This window comes from Accipiter gentilis, chromosome 21 (genome assembly GCF_929443795.1).
Source record: "Accipiter gentilis chromosome 21, bAccGen1.1, whole genome shotgun sequence".
Classification (NCBI taxonomy): Eukaryota; Metazoa; Chordata; class Aves; order Accipitriformes; family Accipitridae; genus Astur; species Astur gentilis.
This window is the reverse complement of record NC_064900.1, coordinates 7,860,509-7,880,797: the sequence shown is the minus strand read 5'-3', so window position 1 is coordinate 7,880,797 and position 20,289 is coordinate 7,860,509. Positions and strand designations below refer to the sequence as shown.

The following is a 20,289-nucleotide window of genomic DNA, read 5'->3' as shown; positions in this document are numbered from 1 at the left end:
AAATGTGAAATAGTACAGGATATGCAAGTAGTCCATTTCTACCTCAATCAGCACAGCCTTTCCTTCCACCTCCACTTCCCACAGAAGACTCACCCCAATAAAGATTCAAATGCTGGTTTCAGTACACAACTGTCCAGTGCATTCCTTCTCTCCACAGCCGTAGGTGGCAGCCTGCAAAAGAAGAATTTCAAAGAAACAGCAAGAATGGGTAGCAGCAAGGGAGGGAAACTTGGGCAAGCCAAATTAATAAAAGCTGATTACTGAATTAACACCACACCAAATTTTCATGATTGCCTCTGTCTGTACTATAAAGATGGATCTTTCTCATTGTGGTATGATTACTTTTACTAGTAAAGCCTTTTATCTCACAGTGCTGCTCTAAGGGCTCTGCAACCTCCCTTGCTCAGCAACTATCAAAGCAGCCATAACCAGAGGTGAGATCTCGGGCTCACCTGCAGAGAAGCAGGACACCTGGGCTGAATCATGCTGGCATTACCAGTGCTCCTCAGAGAGGAGAGGGGAATAGACAGCAACACATAGGGTACTTCAAGGAAAATGAGATTCTTTGGGGATAAGTCATTCCTCTCATAAGGCTATGACACTTCTAAGCACATTCCCACCTTGACAATTTAGCCCAATTAATAACAAATATGAAGGGAGGGTAAAGTTCAGTGTAAGCAATGCATGCATCTGGGCTGCATTAAGAACAGAAGGATGAAACCACCATATGAGAACCACAAGCCAAACAGACCATTAAGGTTAATTGCTCTTAGTAACCTCAAGTTGTCATGTGAATACTGACACTGACAAAGCACCCTGTGAAATATATCAGCTGGCCAGGTCATTGCTTTCCAGCATCAGCCTCACAGATGGCATTTTGCAGGATGGCTTCAGACAAAACAGAGGCCTGCTTTTAAGTTTTAGCATAGCTGCTTATCAGTCCCACAAACCTAACTGCAGGAATTTACTAGCACAAGATCTGCTTATACCTGCACTCCCACATCACAAGTGAACCACACCTCTGATCTATTACATTTTAAGCACAAAAGTTACCCTCATGGCTCTGCTAATTTTATTCAGGTGTAACTCAGAACTGCAGAAATTTGGAAGTTGTAAACAAATGTCCTTCCAACAATTCATTGCTTGTTATAGTCAGTCACTGAAAGTGGTCATAAATATTAACCAAACACTGGAAACATGACATGGACAAATTCCTTTCTGCCAGACATGTTACAATTGTGTTCATAACAGAAACAGCCAATGGACACAGCTGTACAATAACCAATTGAACAAAGGCTACAGATTTTAGTCTCAATCCCTCCCACCTGCCCAAAACCCAAACAAACAAACAAAAACACCCCACCACAAAAATACTCAACGGCTGAACTTACTGGGTAACTCCACTAGTCTCATAGGAAGGAGGAGCCCTCACAGAGGAAGTCTGTCCATAAAAGCTAATCCTGCAAAAAGGGAAATGTCACAACTCTGGTTTGCTATAAACTGAAACCACATCAGAAAGCCATTCATATCAATCATACGCTATAAACAAGACAAAAAGAGGTACATCAATCACTACTTTTAAACGCCATCACTATTATCTTCATAACACAAACACACTGGTCAGTCCTGGTCACAGCTGTGCAAAGGCCAATGGAAACTCAACTTTTTCAATAAACACCCTGAATTTTAGGTCCCAAGCCACCTGTGCCGTGCAGCCTGGAGACAGTGAAGGCTTGCTTCCCCCCCCAAGGTTACCACTGGGACTCAACAAATTTCAGCTTTTCAAAAGGCACCCACTACACCTGCAGTTATTCCCATGTGTGGAGCAGGTCTCTCCCACTTAATTTATCAGACATCTAAAGCAACAAGCTAACACTAAACACACATGGAGTGGGAGAAGACATGGACACGAGACACGTAAATAAGATATCTCTCCTCACCTGAACAGCTATTTTCATGAAACTCAGAGGGGCTCCCTGTCTTTGAGGTCCTGACCTCTCCACACAACCAGGCTCAAATTGACTACTAGGTTTAAAAGTGACAAGAGAGAAAGGGCGACAGGACACAACAATCACATTCATTCCCTCACAGTACAAAAAAAACCAACCACAAAACAAACACACAGAGTAGTAATCACTTCTGTTGATTACTAGTAAACAGCTGTTCAGCAACACAGCAACTCACAGCCACATCTCTCATACAGCCATGAAGGTGTTTGCACTAAAAGCATCACCATACCAGTAGAGGTTATTTCTCCACAGATTTCCATGCAGTATACCATACATAACAGCAGCAGCCAGGATAAAAAACAGAAGAATTCGTTTCATGACTGATAGACCTGAAATGTAAAAAAAACAAAACAAGAAATTTAAATCCAAGTTATGCTATTAACATGAACTTTTATAAAGCATCTTGAAACCTATGAAAGGAAATCATCATTATTACAGCCATTCACCACCACTACCACAAATTTGATGGGGGATCACTCTGGTTTGATTTCTCACACAGTCCCAGTGACAGGAGCTGAATGCTGCTTTGCACCTATCACACATGCATAGTCAGCACAGAAGCATTGAGAGAGGCTCACTCTAGGTTCTTTCTGAAGACACAGAAGGAAGAAGGGCTATTCCAGAAGCATGTCAGAGTAGGAGCTCCTTTCCGTCTACTGGCAGCCCAAAGAAATCAGCCTGCTGGGTCAGAAGTTGGCCTTTACAGATACCTCCACTTCTCTTTCTTGCACCACCCACTATCAGTTTCCATAATTACACAGTTAAACAAGCATTAGCACTTTGCAGGAGGCAGACAGGCCGATGCCAATGAAGCAGAACAGGGTATAGGTTGCCACAAATTGCTACTGGGTGTTTTTTGTTGTTTTTTGTTTTTTTACGATCACTGAATATTCCTAAAGTTTGGGTTTGGACATTTAAAGCTGCACTGAAGCTGTCTGCTTATGCTGTCGTATCCTGCAGTCTCCAGCTCCTGACACAGGCCAGACTTCATTGCTCAAGTGACAGAAGAATGCTATTTTCACACATCACAAAGGGAGGAAGACAAGTTAGGACCCAATCTGTGGAACTTCCTAAATTATGTTGAAGTAGCAGAGAAAGTATTCATTATTCAAATAGAGTTTTCACCTCATTGAACAGTTTAGTAAAAAAAACCCAGAGAAATATCAGAAGCTCACGTATCTGGCAAGACACACTGGGGGAAAAGCAAGTTCTGCATTGGTCACATCTAACACACTGAGCTGCCCTTTCAGTAGCTATGAATGAACTGTTGTTGCTTAATCTTCTGAAAGTCCAAAATAGCCATTCTGGCCACAAATTACTGTGGAAATTTACTCGAGAGCTATATCCTTCTTATTTTCACTTCTCCCCCTATCATGGTAAGCAGGTTCAATCCACACAACGCATAAACACCTACTTGCCTATCTATATTTGAAAGTGAAGGTAACAAACAGCTGCCCAGCAAAAACAAGCCATATCCACACATATTGCTGCATTTTCCATGAGCAGAGCCTTTAGCTTTATGGAGATTTTTTAATTTTTTTTTAAATCCCATGTTGTTTTTTTAGAATAGAGTTGCTGTTATTTTAAACCTGTGTTAAACAGCCCTAAGGCAATAAAAAATCAAGGTAGATATAGTCCGATTTATAGCAATAGGCTTTATGCTAGTAGCATCTTAACATCATACCTTGTATTAAAGGCCAAGAAACTACTAAATAGAGCTGCATTTTGTTATTAGAAATCAAGAAGCAGACTACTACCACTCACCTAGCTTCATCCCTGAAGAAATACCTAACTGAACTATTTGTTACAGTGACTTGACTGCAACAAGCCACCACTTCCTTATATATATTCTGCCCCCCCCCCCCCCCATCCTTCACAGGAGTTGAACTGTAAGGTCAGAGATGGGGTTTTATAACAGCATCTACTAGTAAGATAGCCATGCAATGAACAAGCTATAATCTATCAACCTTAAGTATATCCTCCAGGCTGTTCTGCTCTGTTCTGGATGAAATACTCAGACTGCAGCTATTGCAATTTCAACCTTTCATCCCTGCTTGGGAAGCAACACTGCTGCCCTTACAGCTCCACTTCCCTTGACTCTCCTCAAGAGTTACTGCAATTTTTTTTGCCAGTCACTCTCAACGTCTAGAGCAAACCATGAGTTTTTGCAATGATTTTGTAAGAGTCATTCCCTAAAACTGCAAAAACATTACAAGAAAACTCACCTATTGGGTTTAGTCAAGTGTCATTAACAGCAATTGGCTCATTTACTTGAAAAAGATACTGCACTCCAGTTGTTTTATTTTTCCTTTCACTGTCAGTATTTTTACTCCCTCCTGCTTTGCAAAAGTTTGCTAAAATATCCCACTACAGTGGAAATCAACCGTTTACTTTTTTACTAATTCAACAAATGCCAACTTCAGTTAAACAGAATGTAATAAACCAGCTCTTCAGATACAGTTACTAAATTAACAACTGATTAAATTGCTGATTTTGCTGACTTCAGTGTAAAAGAGAACCTTGCTGAAGAGTCAGACCAAGCTACAAAACAGAGAAAAGACAAGGCAAAGCTGCCCATAAAGGGTTTTTTAAAAACAAAAACATTATTCATAACTATTATTCAGAGAAAAAAAATTGTTGTTTGTAAAGTATTTACAAAGATATTTGTACAAGAGAATGTAAGTCAAATTCGTTCTTCAAAGAGGATTATAAGGAATCTGTAACAACTTTCAGTATCTTATGTAGCACATTCAGCCTGGCACACAGGAGAATGTAGCATCATCAAGGGTGTACCTAACTCACCTCTTGGGAACATGAAATGGTCTTTAATTATACAAGTGTCTTCTCACAATCCCACCCCCCGAGTGCCTGGCTTCATTCAATGCTTTGAAGATAAAAGTTCTGTAGTCAAGAAAGACAGTCTTTTTAGTGAAGACTTTCTTAACCTGGTTTAGTAAACAGAACCCTTGCCTTGTTTACAGAAGAAATTATTCTGGGTGTACTTTTAATGGTGACAGCATTTTCCAGCTCTCCCTCCTATTTTAAAATAGCTGAGTGTTACAGAAAGTTAATCAAAGGAAAACAAACTCCTACAATGCAAATATTGCACCAGAAAATTCCCATAGTCAGAGATGCAAGTAAATATGCAATTGAGAAGATGTAGTTCAGATGTAAAATGACACATTCCAGTTTATCACAAGACCTGCATCTTGATTTAAGCCCATCAACCTGACTGACAGAGGTCATGGTGCCTTTAGGTCAAGGTCAGTCAGCGCTAAGCAAAACAAGGAGGACAAAGCTGGAACTCCATTATTCAATTCCCTCCTCTTTCCAAAAAGCCTGCAGTGATTCACACGAGGAAAGGGGCAAGGAACCTGGCATGCCAACGCCTGACATTGACAGTGTTAGCTGGTCAATTTTCTGAAAGTAAGCAAGCAATGGGATGCATAGGGGTTGTAAAAAGATTGATGGGCATTTTTTCATAGGAATCTAAGCTAACTTCCGCTGTTCAACTTCCCACCCCTGCCAAGGCAGAGCTACAATTACAGAATTAAACAAGACAGACTCTGTTACAGTATTAAGAGATCTCAGAGATCAGTCTGCATCTCCTGTAGACAGATGGATCCACCCCAGCCCCCACCAACCCACCAGAGACACATTTGGGTATATGAAAAAATAGCTATATAAGCCCAGAGGCTATTTTTTTCTTCCCTTGGTGGAAGTGGGGAACCCACATACTTGTCAGAGCTGCATCTTTACTCACAATTAAGTCTTTACTTCACTAAGTGTGGTATCTGATATGAGCCACTATCTCATAGCCTCTATTTATCTTTCAACTTGCACATGCAGTTGATGCAGCCATACCACAGAATAAAATAGCAAGCAGGAAACTATAGCTGTTGGACTGGGCAATCACATGACCACACTACAATCACCTTTTTTCATAAAGCTTGTGAGCCTTCCTTTTGCTTTCTTGATTAAAATTAGGTTGTTATAATACAATGTGGGAGGCTTTTCCATCTGTCCTACTTACTTGGTAAAGCATCTTTGACTATTACTAAATGGTTAATAAATATTTTAACTAAGTGGTTACTACTAAATTAAATACTACTCATCTTAAAACAATCTTAGCTCCATACCTAGTCTTGTAACAGTTTAACTTCTTGCTGCTGCAATTAACTGACAGCATGAAAATTTCAGCTCAGTCAGACCTCAAATTCCTAGCCCTTGTAGTTGTGGGGGAGGAAGGGAAATGTGCTTGAAAACATGCTTTGAGAGGACCTTGAAATTTAAAGGGACAGAACAAAAAGCACATAAAAACCTGCTAAAAAGTTTAAAAAGAAACATCAGGATTTTTAAGATGTAGTCAGTATTTTGTGAGCTTGCTTGCGATCACCAGTATTTTTGGTCAGGATGTAGTGCACGCCCGGTGGAACAACTACGCAGCAAAAGAAAAACCAAGCAGGGAGTTTTCTCACATTGTCATTTGCCTCAAGCTGCCAAAACACAAGCATATTATGGCACATATCTATATATTTATTCTGCCAAATCTATACACTAGTCATCATTACTCTTCCAGTTCTTGCTCTAGGTACACACATAAGTCATTAATTTTCCCTCTCTTCAGGAAGGAAACACTGCAGTGAACAATACAATAGCACTGCAGCAGAGTCTTAAAAGTACCGAAGTGGCTGAGTCAGTCTAGTACCTTCCCTCACCCACTCCTTACATTTTTTTCATAATTTCTAATGTTCCTTTCAATTTTAGTTTAAGAAACAAAAGTCCTCGGAAACATTAAGTTTAAATGAGGAAGGTAGTTACATTGGATTATCCTAGCAAAGTGACCCTGAATTAAAACTGCATTTCTAACTCCCCAACAGTGACTTGAAGTGGTAAGTTTAACAGCATCTTAATTGGAAAAAGATTCTTGCTAACCTGCCCCACCCCACACAAAACCAAAGCAGTTATTCCTGTTCCTGAAGGCCTGCCCAAACCATGACACCAAAAAACTAAGGTTTTACTGTATCAAAATGTTACAGGGGTCTTCCACCATCATACCACATGTACGATCTTTACCAGCAATTAAAGATTTTTCCTCCACTGGAAGATAAGATGTTTTCAGGCTCCTTCTGCCTTCATCTCTTTCAATGATGAGGGGATAAGCAACAGAGGAAAAGTTTGCTGACTGTGAAAACTGGAGCCTTCTTCCCCTCCAAGGGCATACTGAACTAGCCATTTACTTCCACAGCATCCTTGCAAGTGTGAAAAAAGGCAAGTCTTCCTCCAGAGACAGCTTCTTTTTAAGGAAGGCTTCCAATATTTCCCCTAATATTTCCCCTTTCTCCAGCTACTACAGAAGACCCAGAAAGAAGTAGCAAGATAATCTTTTCTCCAACAGTAAGCAATGATGTCCAGTAGATTAGTATCACAGTAGTTTAGTAGTATCACAGTGATGTTTAGTAGATTTAGTTAACCCTTGTTCTTTATCAGCTACAACAGCCAAAAATGTAGTCTCTGCTGACATTAATCTACTGGGGAGAGATGTAGACTAGAGCTGTGTCCACCTTTGGCCTTTTGAACGGCTGCATACTAATTCAGGACAGGCTGCAAGAGTTATTAGATTGGCTTTAGGACCTAAGCACTTGCCTCCCTCACTTTCATCATCCTGCTAATGGTAAAACCTATTCTGTATCACAAGGGACAGCAATACATTTGTCATTTTGTGGACAATTCATTATTATTTATTTTATTCCATTTTTGTCTTTGAAGTATAGACCCCAGTATTTTGCTCCTCACCAGAACATGCCCGCCAGCTGGGTCAAGCAAGGAGGAAAAGCAACTTAATCAGTATTTTTCATTGATAATCACCATTTCAGTTTGCTTCCGTCCAAAATCTTCAAGGAAATCTCTGCGTCACTTTCCCTCTTATGCAGCTCTCCAGTCCTAGTTATAAAATCAGAAACTCTTCCCATGCAGGCATATCCTTCAGCTAAAAGGTATTGATAAAGAATCAAGTCCAGTCAAATCTATTGTATTTTCACCCCCTGCAATCCTAATTTACTTAGACAGGACAGCTGATGGAAGAGGGAGGTTAGCTCCCTTCCAGAAGGCTACAGGCAGGCCCAGGAAAGAGCACAGTTTATCTCTGTGTCTTGGGCATAATAGGCAGTGCAGCACCTACACCCCTCCAAACCATCATCTCCAGCCCCACTCTCTCATCTTGCTCCCATTACCACCCTTAAATGCCAGATATCAGGTATGGTGGCTTGTTCTAGCCAAATCTAAGCCCTTCAACATTTCAGGCAAGATCTGAAAAACATGAGTTTGTAGCCTTCCAGGAAGACATGCCATCAATAGGGAGAGTTTGGCAAAAGCTGGGAGAGGTCCTGACTTAGTCTTATCACCACGCTCAGACTCTTGTCTTACCTCCTTTATTTAGTGCAGCATCATCTGTTCAGAGGTGTAACTCCTTTTTCACTCCTCTTCCCTCCTTTGCCTGAGCACCCAGGAGCTTTTACATGTGCCCCACAGTAGAGGCAGGAACACAAAATATGAAAAGGCCAGAGAAAAAGAGAGGTTGCATGCACTCATCGAACTGTTTCCTGGATAGCAAGAAGAGACATGTACAAGCCTACATCAAGTTACTACAACCTTTTTAAAGCTTACTCCAACAGTCCCCCTTTTGGCTGCAAAAAACTGCTGTGATCCTCAGAAGTACCACAATCAATGATGTGCATTGTTTCACAGAGATATCACTTTGGGGCCTACCAATGCAAAATGTAATGTCAGTTATACTGACACCAAATACTAGCTCCACAGATGAAAAAAAGGAGTACAAAGCATCACCCAGTCCATCCTGCCAGAAAACCTTGATGAGCAAAACACAACAGAGCACAGGCATTAGGTATCACTGAAATGACCCTCAAATAAGAGCAGTATTTGGTACAACTGTCTGATGCTGAGTTAATTAGCCTTGCTGAGAGGCAGAACACATTACCTCCAGCTTGGGGCTATCACAGGGTTGCTATGCCACCCTTGAGATCCAAGCTAATATTTTGGCTCAGATTATCACAGTGCAATGTGGACCCTGGCACCAGCTCAAGGTGACAGCACGTTCCATTGCATGGTGTAGACACACAATTAAAACTGCAAGCATAAAAGAAATAGCTGGTTTGATATTTCTCAGATGGTGAATGTTGGTTTTAATTATTTTTCCCCTCCAAGATAGAAAACAATATTCCCTAATGTTCCAAAATGGCTCTGGGCTCATTCCAACAAGGGACACACTTTTTGTAGCACAGTTAAACACTGATAACTAGAGTTTAAAAGTCAGCCCTGGGTAGATCCAAATCCAACTTGTGGCTTTGAGGGGAAGAGGAACAATAACTGCTGGATTCTCATCTAACTGGTGCTTTCTAAGTATCACAGATTTCCAGAAACCTTGCGTATAATTACAATCAAGAATAAGATCAAATCTACAGCCTCAGGCTCTTGCCTGCTTTTGTGCCTTGAGATGAAGACTAGAAGGCAGTGGCCAATTCATGTCAGGGTGTACAGAAGTTGCCAACAGACATTTCCATATGCTTTCCCTGTCCTGTCCCTCCACAGACCTCCCCCCAACACACTTCACTTCCCCCCCCCACCCCTTCCTTTCTTCTTTCAGGATACTTTAACACAGCCAAGCAGTTATCGCCATGCCTAGCAGCCATCGCAATGCAGTGCAGTACAAAAACAACTACTTCAGGTTTTGGTCAAAAGCTAATCTGTGCATGCAAGTCCAAAGCAAGTATGAGCTGAGCACAAATAGCTCTGCTTCCTCAACTCCCAAAGCTTTAATCAAAGCAAACACCGCAAATCCAGCTCTAACTACACCTTAAAAAAACCAACAAAGAACCAAAAAACCAAACAATCACAAATTCAGTAACACAGCCTTAGCTGAAAGATTTCTTCCAGCCCTGTTGTACTCTCCCAGATTAACCTTTAAAGCTTTAGCCAGCCTAAGCTAGGCTGCTATTTATGTATTACACATCATAGGTGTCAGTGTAATACATGATAGAACAAAATACACAGAGAATGCGTGCTATAAATCCACACAGCTCCTCCTGCATACTGTGGTAACAACACTGTTCCTTCTCAGCCTGTTTCCCCTCTGTCCCTTCAGCTCTTCTTCCAGAAAGGCTGGAATACAAACAAGCCATGCAACATGTTCTGGGGGTCACAGTTCAAATCAATTTCTCCTCATAGCTTGACTTGCATAACTGAAAAAGTTTCTGTCAACTTGAGCTGCTCTTCCTGAAGGAATAGAGCATCACGGTTTTAAGTTGTTTTGCATCTTCACCACCTTTTAAACTACAAAGATGACAGGCATACTACACAATGCTTCAGAACACAGAAAATCATTAATAGAAAGACACACATCCCACTACAACATTAGTTACTCATTCACACCCACTGTTCTTTGTCCATGAATGCCTGCAGCGTCAGAGGCTCGAGATCAAATGAACAATCTTTCTTAGGTTTCCCAGAGAGAGAAGATGGAAAAAAGTAGAATGTGAAAAGGCTGGGAAAAGCCACGAGTCAGCTTTCAAAACAGTTCAGTTACAAACTTCATCAGCTCACCAGTTTTTTCCCCCCCAGAAACCATCATCAATCTAAATAAATAAACATCCAACAAGAGAATTTTATCTGTATTACGCATGCATATGGCATTAAGTTCACCTTAAAACAAGACACACTTTGTCTTCTAATAATGCCTAGGGTATCTAAAACATCCAGCTCTGGCTTGGAGCTAGTGATTTAACCTCAGCTCTCAGAAAAACGGCTGCAAATTACAAAACAAAATCTACCAGTCAGCTTGGGAAAAATAACCTCAACCTCCAGCTAAAATAAATATAAAAACAACCCCAAACCAAAAAACACGCACAAGCAACATCAGGGCTCTCAAGGGCAGAGGGAATCATGTGGAACTCAACCAAAAAAAAAAGATAATGAAGAGGGCTAATTTACTTGCTTCACTACCAGCACCTGGAGAATGAAATGGTCCCCATCTACATCAAGTCCTAAGTAAATCAGACTAATTTCTCACTTAGTTATAACAGTATAAATCCTGATCTGTCCTGGTGTCAGAATCTGTCCCTAAAGAGACACAGCTACTTTTTGTATGACTAGTTTTCACAGTAGCATTTGCAAGCCCCAGTCACAATTAAGTCCAAATACGCATGGACTGCCATCATCTGATGCCACAGCTCTTTTTACTGGAATTTTTAGTCTCCTTATTTTAAAAAGCAACAAGTTACATTATGCAGGTTTGTGTGGATTAAGAGACCCAGCAAATAGGTATGAACATGCTCCTACCAGTATACAAAATGAACAGTTTAATTTCATTTAAATAACATGCAAAGTATGCCTGTAGTCAGAGCCCCAAACATATTATGTTCAGTGATTTTTGCTGTTGTTCCCTATCTTGCCTCAACTACTGAAAAAAAACCCCAAAACAATAAAACCACACACACAAAAAAACCCACCCAACATCCCCAGCTCTTTGAGATGGAATTTACCCCAACAGCAGATTCTGCAAGTCAATCTGCTGCGATGCTTGTATGCCAATGAAGAGCTCTGGGATTCTCAGGAATGCAGCAAAACAAGTCAGTGAAAAGTATAAAGCTAAATTAATTCAGGGAGGGAGGAAAATGGAGATAAGTGGTAGCACTTACCCCACACTACTACTAAGTCTTGGAAGTTTCCCAGGGCAGCAATCCTGCCAGCTCAGGAGAAAGCTGCAGGACACCAACACTTTGAGCAGCTTCTCTGATAACATTAATGCCTTACACTTCCAGTGCTCTCAATTCAGCATTGCAATGCAAACATTCACACTGCCTTTGGATCTTGAAAATTAATCCAAATACAAACCTTAACTGCTAACTACTGCAAGAAAGCTAAATGCAAACTGACAGTGCCAAACTGGAAAAGCTCAAATATTGTAAATATTAAGGCTATTTTCAAAAGTCTTCTTTATATGTAGCTTAGTTTTCTGAGCACTAAAGCTCAAGAAATATTATTTACAACAACAACAACAAAAGGTGCAAGAAGAAAAGCTCTAATGAGCAACTTCATAACTATGACAATGCTTTGTGGACATAAAGTGGTTTTGAGCTAACAAAGAACTGTTGTACAGGTTGCAGCAGAGTCCATATCTGATCCCCTAAAGGCTTCTAGTGCTTTGTTTCATTTTTAAACGTGAATACAGGAAAAACTATCACATACAATATCCAAACAGTACTTATCCTGAGGATTTTGAGTGCTATGAGATACATAGCATAGTTGAAAAATGTAGTGAGCTTTCCAAGGAGAACAAAGATGTAGGTGTATCTGACTTCAGCATTCAGAGTATCATTAATTGTGTGTTTCCCTGGACAAAGCTGAAATCAAATTCACAATAAAAACCCAGGACAAAGGAGCAGGCTAAAAGACATAAAACCAGAACAGGAATTCTTCACATAGCAATTGTCAGTTGCTGTAAGGGAACTCATCTCCTTATGGAAAAGTTTGCACAAGTTCATTTCCATATTTCTGTGTCTACAGAGCTATAAAATGACACTACAACACCCCATATTGCAGTGCTAAATTCTAGTGGGTATTCATCCTATAGTGGAGTTCCTAGCCCTGAATTATGCACCTTAGTTTCCTTACCTATACATGAGGAAAGCTAATTATCTTTGATGGTAATCTTCAATTGCCATCTGTCTGGGAGGAAAGCTGCCTAAATTAGTCAGTAGGGAATGCTGGGAAAGCTTATATGCTCTTCTCAGCGCTGCACAGAGACACCCATTTAGGACTTTCAGACCTCAGACCTCAATCCTCACTGAAAGTTAAACACAACCCATCTCCTCCCCCAAACTGAAAATTGATATATCAATGTTTTGGAGTTTTTTTGTTTGTTTTTTTGAAAAGGACAGTCACCCCTAAAACTGAGGGGAGTCGATGGTGCATTTCACCCCACCCACCCTCTTTCACAGTCTCACAGCACTCCTGCTGGGATTGCCCCGTAGTGGCTAAAATGCCTACGAGCCCAGCTGAGAGCCAGGAGGTGCACGGGCAGCCGGGCAGCCTTCCTGCCATAGGTAGATTGCAGACACACAGCCACGTCCCTGCTGCAGGGATGGCTTCACACAGGACCTTCTGCTGCATATCAGCAGCTCCCTCCCTCAGTTTGATTTGTTACTTCCTAAGCCAAGTCTGGTTTGCTGTTGGTGTAACAGTGTCTACATTTGCTGTTTGATTCTCTCTTTCAACAGTCCTAAATGCTACAGCAAAATGAACAGGAGTTTCTTCAAGTCTGTAGTATTTTTAAACAGATTAGCTGTCCTCCCCTACATGATCTTTGCTGAGCTTCAGATTTGCCCAAGGCTGTATGTGGGAGTATCTCCTCTGAAGATAAGAGAGTAATGCCCTCTGAAGATAACAGAGTAACGGGTAAAGCCAGAGACAACACAGGGCTCACCTCCGCATGAGTCACAGCAGGGCGATGGACTTCTTTTGTAGCACAGATCTGCTGTTCCATGACCAAACTGGCTCATGCTGCAGCAGGAATAAAACATGAAGTCCTAGATTTGCTTCAGATAAAACTGGAAGTCCTCTAGAGCAAGACACACTGCGAGTGGGACCTGCTGTGTTGCCTACTGACATCTCTTCCTTGGTACCCTGACCACACCAAATTCAGCTCAGCCTCCAGCATCACTGTGTCTTATCAGGTCGCTAATCATGCCACAGACAATGCAGAACTCCATTAGAGCATGAAATGCAGTACAGTAAAAGGCTTTTTGTTCTATCGCATGTGTTCTTAGCATGAAATGAGGTTTATGCAATTATACCCTGTATGCATGTGTGCATGTCCTCTCTTTCCTTGTAGAACTTTTGAACCCCTTTGGATAATTTCAGTCAAATTTGACAGGAGATTAGGAACTTAAAAGTGAGACCTCCACAGGTTTTGCAAAAATAAACAGGCAGCTGGGTAGAACAAAGAAACCCCATAAGCTCATCTTTCATTAAAGATCAGAAAGTCATCAGAAAGCTGGTTTCATTTTATCTGCTCGTCACACAATTGCATGGCAGAGATGCTATAAGAGCCTCTGGACATTAAAAAAAAAGTGCTAAAATTTGAAAAGCCTTCCACAAACATATAAGGGTCCAAATTTCCCAAAACTGTTGTCTGAAGTTAAACATTTCACATATCCTTTTCAGTCACTTGATAGACAGTGTTAGCTGACTTCAGTCAACCCAGCTTCGAAAAAAGTCACTCTGACACCAGCCAGTATTTATTACAGGAAATACTCTTTGTGAAATCTGAAGAATGAAATGCATATTCTATTTCACTTCACCATTCTTTCCAGAAAGCTCTGAACATTCTCAATTTAGATTAGAAATCTTTAAACTAAAACAAAACCTAAGGTTTGAGGCTAAACCATCTAAGAACTGATGTCCCAAGTTGAAAACAAATTAAGTCGTGCCATTAGCACGGAAGAAAAAAAAGGAATGAAAATAGCTATTCCATTCAAATTGCTCCAATGAAAATGAAGTAACAGTATTTCCTTAACAAGTTTTGCAAAAAAACAGCAGTCAATCGTGAGAAACTGTACAAATGGTATTTACACTGACCACTATTTTAACCATCTGGCTACTCAAACCCCAGTTTACACACCTGGCCTGTGCTCCACCACACAAATTGAGCAACACAGGCACAAGAAATGCTCTGCTATGGCAGACCAATGTCCATCTTTCCCACTAGCCTGCCTCCAGCAGTTGACAGAGGGAGATGCTATTTAGGGATAGCACACTGTGGACATTTCCTGGTTCATTCTCCTTGCAGCACCTACAATTGTTTAGTACAGGAGTTGAAGTGTAACATCCCTGCCTACTCCTTTTAGCATCCTTTTATGGACCTGCCAACATCTACACCTGGGAACCAGGGCAGAAAAAACCTACAGGAAATCCACCAAAGGAGACTGAAGTGGTACTACTACGTCAGAGCTGCTGAACCACAGGGCACTTCACTGCAGACACAGTCTTGAGGCCCTCAAATTTTGAGAATGGGGAATTAAAACTGCCACAGGTGATTATAAAATTGGGGGGGTGAAGGATAGGTTTATATAGCCTTCCAGATTCTCAGCTGAGGCAAGTAACTGTCACCCTGTCTCATTAGATATTGCAAAACATTTGGGCAATCAGAGCTAGCTGTAATTTTCCCTAAACTGTTTCCAGCAAAAAACAGGCTTTTGCCAACTAACCAAATGAGAAGGCAGTAACTTGTCTGCACAAGGGGCAGGATCAAGACTAGCTACCACATGCTAGCAAGCCTTGTATGTGTTCACCAATATGGACAAATCCCAACTTGCTCTGGCGCTTCATCAAGTGGATTTAATATTATTGCTCCATTTAATCTTGTGCAAATGTTATGTTCAAACAAACCCTACAGGGTATCTCCCATCTACACCACTAACCCTCCTCCTGGTCTCAATCCCACACATTGACTTCAGACTACCTGAAGCACTGTGAAGATCAAGGTGATAGTGTTTCCAGGGTGCTCAGGTGTGACACTGGTGGAGGATGTAGAAAGGCAGGTTCAAGAACAGGAAATATCTATTTTTGACTGCCAAAAATGAATAAGGTTGTGGTTTCATTCAGCAACAACAGCTCTTAAGCAGCAAGCACCTTCCTCTCTCCTCACTGCAGGGAGGAAAACCCACAAGTTCCTTCCCCTGCACGGTCCCCTCTGTTAAGCTAGGGTGCTTGTATGCTCCTCTTCCTAAACAGATAATTTCCCACACACAGGTCATCATGTAGTCAAAACTGTGTCAGCACAACACACCTGCAAAAATTAGCTGCCCAGGAGGGGGCTACGTAAACCAACAATTACACTGGAAAAAAGAAAAAAAGATAATGGCAAAAACACAACTTCAATTCCTTTCTTACCCTTGGAAAGGGACTCCTCCTCCTCCTCCATCCCATAATGCAATATCATTTGTATTTTATACACATGCACATATTTTATACTGACTATTAAATGGCCATTACATATGCATATTTCCTCCGCCTATCTCTGCTAAAGCTCTGGGTACGCCCATAACATGCCCCTTACACCGTTCTCATTTCACTGCTGGCCACAGAACTCCAAAAAGCAGTAGTGAAAGAAAGCAGTGACCAGCTACTGCTGCGCTGCAAAAGCGTCAGTCTACAGATCCAGTCTAACAAAGAGCTCTTCTGAGCTCTGCAGCAGCTGATCCTTATTTTAGTGGTTTTGACCTGTACTCAGAAGGGTTAGAAACTGTTCTTTTAGAAGTGAGTTGAAGAGTCTGTGGAAGTCTGACTGCTAGCCACCCACCTCACAAATAAAATTTCCTACTAGCTAGTGGCCCAAAAGAAAGCAATATTCCTGCTAGGGGACTGGAAACTTGCACTGTAAATCAACAGATTTTAGGAAGAGCTTCAGTGATTAAGTCTGAACTTCATTTCATTCCTGCCTGCTCTTAAAACCAGTTCCTTGATTACTCCATTCCTGCCCCCCTAACAGGAAGGAGGATCAGCTTTGTGGCTCCTCAAGTTTTCCAGCCTTCCCTTCCCAGTCAGGGAAACTGGGGGCTATTCAAGTTTTTGCTTTGCTCCTCCTGGCTCCCCATGGAAGCTGGAATGTAAAGAGTAGCGCTAGCATAATGTACTCCAGCTTTACTGCTGCTGCAGGGGCTGGGAGCAGAGGCAACACATAACAGTTACACGCAAACTTTGGGTATTATCTGGGGAGTGCTTAAACTTTGCTCACTTTGTTGCAGTGCTGTAAAGGGTCTTCCTCTTGAGGTATCAAGGCTTCTTCACTTTTGCCTTCAAGACCAAAGAATGACCAACATTGAACACTCAAGAGCCACCCCACCTAAACAAAATTAACTTTAAAAGGACACGATATTTTAAGATAGGTACCGAACATAGCAACAAGCACTACGACGAAGTATTTTATTTTACCACATTCTGCACCTACATTTGTTCAACACATTTTTCAAAAGGTAGTCATACCACATGAAAGCCACATGTTCCCTATTTTTGCTTCAGAGCACACAGTAGCTAATGTTGCCCATCACTTTTCAACCTTTCTGTACAAATAGCAGCTATTGATACCAGTGGTTAATACACTGAACTGCAAAGTGAGAGGAGATTAATTTCCACACACTACTGAAAGGTGACTTGTAAAGTAAACAACAGCTTGCACATCTCATTTTCCCCACAACCTCAATACACATCAAGAGCAGCTAAGGTTTTAGCTTCTTCTATAGCAGGATGATAAAAGAAAGATTTAACACTTCAAGAAGTTCACACACCAAATAATTAGATAAACAAAAGCAGTTTTATTTTCATTTCCCTTGAAGTCTATGAATAGGTATAGAAGTAGTCACATGTAACATACCAAAAATGGAAGTAGAAGAAGCTGGATTAATGGGAAGTTCGGGGGTTTTTTATTCTGCTACAAAGCTCTTGGTATTTTGAGTAAATGGGGGGTAGAAAATAGAGACCCTGAAAAAGAAAAAACCCTGGACACTCAGCCCATAAATTAATTTCCCAGTATTATTTACTAGCTTGTCTGTAAGGCTAGAGAAATTGATAAACAAATTATTCAGATGGATGACAAATTAGTTGTCATAAGCTTGATAAATTAAACTCCTCTTAAATGCACAGTGGACACTTCAACTGATTTAGCTAAAGCAGGGCAAACATCTGTAAGGAAAGATGCCTGTAAAAAGAGATATTTCAAGTAAACTTGAGCCCATTCCTAAAATGCACTTAACTAGGGAGCCACAGCAGAGTATCTCACATCATATACACAGTAAAAACAACCTTTCATGCTTATAAGTAAAATAACCTTAAGGTACAAAGACAAACAAACCAAGATCCTGTGCTACAGCTCAAGCTGTGCTGTGGAAGAAAAAAAATAAGAGCCTTTCCTCACAAGTCCCTTTGAGTCAATGGTGCAGACCACCTCATGGAGGCTCTCAGTGGCCTTGCAAGTTGTACCTTCAAACGACCCATCTGACTGCATCCTCTTCCAGGCCAAAATAGTTGAACCACCCTCAGCAGCATATGAAGCAACACACAAGAAGCAGAAAACTATAAATCAACCAAAGCAGGTTTATGAGAACTTTCCCAAGCCTGTCTTGGGAGGATGGATCAAACCTTTACTGAAAGGCACCAATCATGCTGTGCCCAGAAACTAACAATGAAAAAAAGCCCAGGATAAAAGCGTTAACAGTATAAAGAAGCTATCACAAGAAAGACTATTCCCACTCCCTGCCTTCTTCTCTCCCAAAATGAAAGAACACACAAAAAAGAAAGCAATCATCCAAAATCCTCTAGAACTGTCTCTGCCTTTAAGCTTTCAAAGGTCTGAAGAGGTGGTGAAGGAGAAGCACCTCAAGCGCTTGCCACTGCGAATAAGACCCGTCACCATGCCAGCTGCTGTACTTCCCTCCTCAGTGAGGCAACTCCCCTGCGTAATTGCTAAAGCCATTATTTAGCAGCACACACAGTACATATCAAAGTAACGTCTTGCCAATCACCTTGTCTAGCCAAAACACCATACCTCACCTATTTCCCCACTTCTGTACGACTTCGGACTCAGGCACTTGTGATCTTCCTGCCACCTTTCGGGTTTTGTGGTCCTGCCTACACACTCTGCAGCTGCTCCCATGGGTACTTCCCCAACAGTCAGTTGCTTCCACAGAGAAACTTTCCTCCTGGTTTTTAACAGGGGCATATTTGGACAGTGGGAGTCTCTTGAGTCTCAGGGGATGATTCATACCTCCCGCAAGCAGGAGAGGTCTCCTAAAGCCATGACCACCCTCCAGGAGACCATGGGACTTACCCACCTTTAATACTACTGCTTTAATAAACAGCCATAAGCTTAAAGAGTAACTTAATTGACTCTGCTTCAGTTCAGCAGAGACAGACATACTGAAGAAGCAGGTACTGCATCAAGCTGGAATTAAAGATCCATAGATTTGATTCATGTAAGTGGGAAGAAAATAATACAGCTGGTACAATCTTACAGATAGAAGGCAAGTTCTTCTAGTTTCAAAAATAGCACTTCTGTATAACATTTTTACACAGTTCAGCTGCAATAGAACTGCCAGGTTAAAACAAGTAATCTCATCCCATTGCAAAGTTTGTCCTTTCTGAAGTTTTGCAACAATATTGTATGTAAGACTAGCTCGGCATAAAGTGGGCGAAGAGAGACAAAAACTGAAGAAACCTGGACAGAAAAGTTTCAGTCAGGTAAAGGAGCGCCAACAGCCACAAATCCCAATAGATCAGTTGTTCATTTCACTGGAAATTTTAATTTGAGAAAGGACAGCTGGGCTGATCTCACAGCTTGCAACGACTAAAACTGAAACATAACCCCCACTGCCAAATAATAATCCAAAGACTTTTAAAAAAAAGCAGAGAACACAAAACTTCCAGGGTTTGTTTCTTCCCTAGACTACAAGTAATGGACTTGCATAGCCTAAGGCGGTCTACTCACAGAGACCATTGTTCCTTCCCCCGCGCCTTCGGCATTTCCAAGGGGCAGTCCCTCCCTTTCGGTACACCCGCCTAAAGCAATCCTTCGGCGGAACCCGCCTGACCGGCAGCCATAGCAACACGGTGGGATTACCAGATCCAAGCAGCTTAGCAGAAACCACGAATCTCCCCCCCCCCCAAATTTTATTTACGGACCGCTGCCAGCCGCCGCCCTCTCGGCCGGGAGGCTCCCCCCGCGCGGGGCTGTCCCGCCGGCATGAGCCCGCTTTCCCCGCTGCCTTGCCCTGCGCCGCGCAGCTCCGGAGCCCCCGGCCGGCGCCGCGCCGCTCCCCTACCGCCCGCCGGGCCCCGCCGCCCCTTATCTCGCCCCCCGCGCCCCGCGGCAGGGCTCTTCGCCTGCAGCCGCGCCCGCCCGCCCGCCGCGACTCACCGCCCGCGGGAGGGCCCCGAGGCGGCTCTGGGCGGCGGCAGCATGCGGCGCGGCAGCCGGCTGCGGGGCTGGGGACGGCTCCGGCTCCGCTTGCCGCCCCGGCCCAGGAGCGGGGCTGCTCCGGGAGGCCGGGGAGAGGCGAGCAGCTCCCCCCGCCCCGCGGCCGGCAGGGGCCGCCGGGGGAACGGGGACGGCCCCTTCCCTGACGCCCCCTTCCCTCACGGCCCCCGGCCCGCCTACCCGGCTAGGCGGCGGCGCTCGGCAGCCCGCAGGATCCCCCCCGTCCCCACCGCG

The 20,289-nt window shown here is 42.5% G+C and overlaps 1 protein-coding gene across 11 annotated transcripts in view; it reads right to left on the bottom strand.

Annotated features, from left to right (window-relative positions):
- ST3GAL6 (ST3 beta-galactoside alpha-2,3-sialyltransferase 6) overlaps positions 1-20,289 on the bottom strand; it is a 56,397-nt gene that overhangs the window by 25,108 nt on the left and 11,000 nt on the right. For 6 of the 11 annotated variants that reach the window (XM_049824969.1, XM_049824967.1, XM_049824974.1 and 3 more), the window contains 3 exons: positions 2,239-2,338; positions 1,392-1,460; positions 94-171 (listed from right to left, as the gene is read on the bottom strand). In XM_049824969.1, coding sequence (XP_049680926.1) covers positions 94-171; positions 1,392-1,460; positions 2,239-2,327 — 236 coding nt within the window. In that variant the 5' untranslated portion in view covers positions 2,328-2,338. Of the gene's footprint in view, positions 1-93; positions 172-1,391; positions 1,461-2,238; positions 2,339-7,877; positions 8,391-8,435; positions 9,597-19,995; positions 20,018-20,235; positions 20,256-20,289 lie in introns of those variants that run through there. The other 5 variants (XM_049824968.1, XM_049824975.1, XM_049824977.1 and 2 more) reach the window with 5 other exon arrangements.